This window comes from Octopus bimaculoides, chromosome 4 (genome assembly GCF_001194135.2).
Source record: "Octopus bimaculoides isolate UCB-OBI-ISO-001 chromosome 4, ASM119413v2, whole genome shotgun sequence".
In the NCBI taxonomy this organism is placed as follows: domain Eukaryota; kingdom Metazoa; phylum Mollusca; class Cephalopoda; order Octopoda; family Octopodidae; genus Octopus; species Octopus bimaculoides.
In genome coordinates, this window is record NC_068984.1 from 26,110,535 (window position 1) to 26,113,221 (window position 2,687).

At 34.6% G+C, this 2,687-nt stretch overlaps 1 protein-coding gene across 1 annotated transcript in view; it reads right to left on the reverse strand.

The window, feature by feature from the left end:
- The window catches only part of LOC106868014 (motor neuron and pancreas homeobox protein 1), a 222,274-nt gene that overhangs the window by 42,745 nt on the left and 176,842 nt on the right, over positions 1–2,687 (reverse strand). Inside the window, exon 2 of the mRNA XM_052966993.1 lies at positions 2,156–2,331. Within this exon, the coding sequence (XP_052822953.1) occupies positions 2,156–2,331 (176 nt within the window). The remainder of the gene's footprint in view (positions 1–2,155; positions 2,332–2,687) is intronic.

Below are 2,687 nucleotides of genomic sequence, written 5' to 3' on the forward strand. Positions count from 1 at the left end.
TTATTTCCTAGTATTTCTAGCAAGTTGTGTGACGACAAAAATCCTGCCTCATTTGGACATCTTTGGTGTAGTCAGTTACACGGTTGCCCAAGAAATACTTATTACGCTCAGATGGGCGCAAATCAAATGGATTGGATGACATTTTAAGCTAGAGACATCTATCATTACAACATTAATCCTGAAGAACAACAGATCATAATCATCTTGGGAAAGATACATTTCAGGAATTCTTAATTTACTATCTTTAGGATTACATGGGAATTTAAGCTCTGCTAACAAGAGACTCGTTAACCATGAAGAACATCTCGCTATTTACTAGCGTAAATATTATGATCGTAATAATTTATTACACTAATCTGTAACAATAGGTGATCACATTGTAATATGTACTATGTTTTCGCTAAATGTTTTAGATGTTCATGTAATTACAGACACTCTCTCGAACCTCCGACAATGTGGAATGGAATATTCATGATATAAAGGCTAGAGGGAGAGAAAGCTGCTGCATCAACACAGAGCTGATATTTTATTCATCGACTCGGAGGATATGGAAGTCCAAATTTTCCTCGGTGGTATTTCAACCCACAATGCAGAGAACTGACATATTGCAGCCCATTCGATTTGATGCTCTAACAATTCTGTTGACCAACTGTATTAGCTTCTATTTACTGCTATCTCTAAAGTAGCGAGTTGGTAGAATCGTTAGAACGCCGGACAAAATGCTTTGCGGAATTTCGTCAGTTTTTACGTTTTGGATTCAAATTCCAACGAAGTCGACTTTGCTTTTCATCCTTCGAGGTCGATGAAATAAGTACCAGTTGCGCATTGGGGTCGATGTAATCGGCTGGTCACCTCCCCTCAAATTTCAGGCCTTGTGCTTCAGTAGAAAGAATTTTCTGCTATTTGTACTAGGCCATTGAAAGGCGTGTGGTTGCTAGTGATGTATCTGCGTATAACGGTGTCATAAGGAAACGTCAATGAGTCAAGTAGGTCAGCTAAATGCAATAATGTCACTACAGTAAGTTGTAATGTTTTCCAATTAATGTTTCGTTCATTTCCAGCCAGCCTCCTGCTATTGGAGACCTGCAAAGATCATCGGCTGGACATTATATTTTCCTTCATCCCACAAAAAAAATTACATTAAAATCTTCGCGCAGATTTTACTTTGAGAGCAATACTGACCAAGTAGCTGACATGATTAGACACAAATTATAGATAGTTAATATCTTCAATAGAACTCCTAAAAGCCAATTGGTTACGAGGTATCTTTAATCTAAAACACGGTCATTTTCAGCAAGTCGAGCGACCACGTAGGTGCTCTTTCTTTAGCTAGGCGTGTTTTATGAAATTTTAAGAACTCAATAACTACAAAAAATGAAAAGTAATTAATTGAATTTCAACATCGATACGAATCTGAACTGTTACAGCTGAAAATGAAAGATTACCATAACATTTCATATAAGAGATGAAAGAAAAAGAAGAAAAAAATATCCATTAAGTAATGAAGAAATAATTGATCGTTCTGGATAACAATTCATTTTCCTTAAGTTACGTACTAAATGACGAAACCCATAAGTTAAAATAATGTTTGATTTTAAAAATAGCTAATTTTTTTTCAAATCATACTTTAACGTCTTGAATTAGCACACTTGGGTATTCAAAAATACAAGGTGGTCAGGATTGGAACGACTTTTATCAGATCATTTCAATCAAGTCTGACCTGATAACAGCAACGAATATTGACCTCGTATATTATATGAGAAAAAAATGGCAAACCAGTTTATTGACGCCTTTTACACGTTGAAGTTTCCAAATCGAATAAATAAACCCTACGAGGGATGCTCTATGTCGTCGCTCTAACTGCAAGAAATAACAACTAAATTTCTTTCAGATGTTACCTTGCCGGCTTAGAAAAGGATCACATTGTATAACTTGATCCTAAGTTCTCTGTACTTAGGAAAAACACAAGACAGCCACACTTGGAATCAATTTGATCAGAGGACAGTTCGTTTTTGGGCTAAACAACAGCAATTCAAATAGGCATAAAATCACTGAAGGTAAAAGCTGCTACTTCTAACATTTCAGCATTACAATGTTTAACATAGAAAAAATTGATGCTAATAAAAGTAAAGACTGGATGTCTTCAGTGACTTACCTGCCGTTCTGTAAGATCAAGAGCAACAGCAATCTCGTAACGCCGAAGTCTGGTGAGGTAATTGTGAATTGCGAATTCTTTTTCCAATTCCCGTATTTGATGTTTTGTAAATGCAGTCCTTTCTTTTCTGGGCTTAGTTGTTAAATCAAGTTTATACGATGACGAGTTATGAGAATCTGCAACACAAAAAATGCAATAACGTTTGTATTTCGAGAAATTTGATCCGGTGTAAATTTAATATTGTTATATAGCAAAACATAAGAGTAAAAACAAGCACAGAGTTAGAAATACGTAGAATTTAGTTTTACCATTTCCGCTTTGAAATGTATGTATGCTTGTATGTATGTATGTATGTATGTATGTATGTATGTATGTATGTATGTATGTGGGTTTCTGCCTGTCTTTCTGTCAGTCAATAAAAATATAATGAAACATTAGGTGAATTCCAACATGAACATAACATCAAATATATCTATGAAATATGTATATCATATATCGCAATTTATATATATATATATATATATATATATAT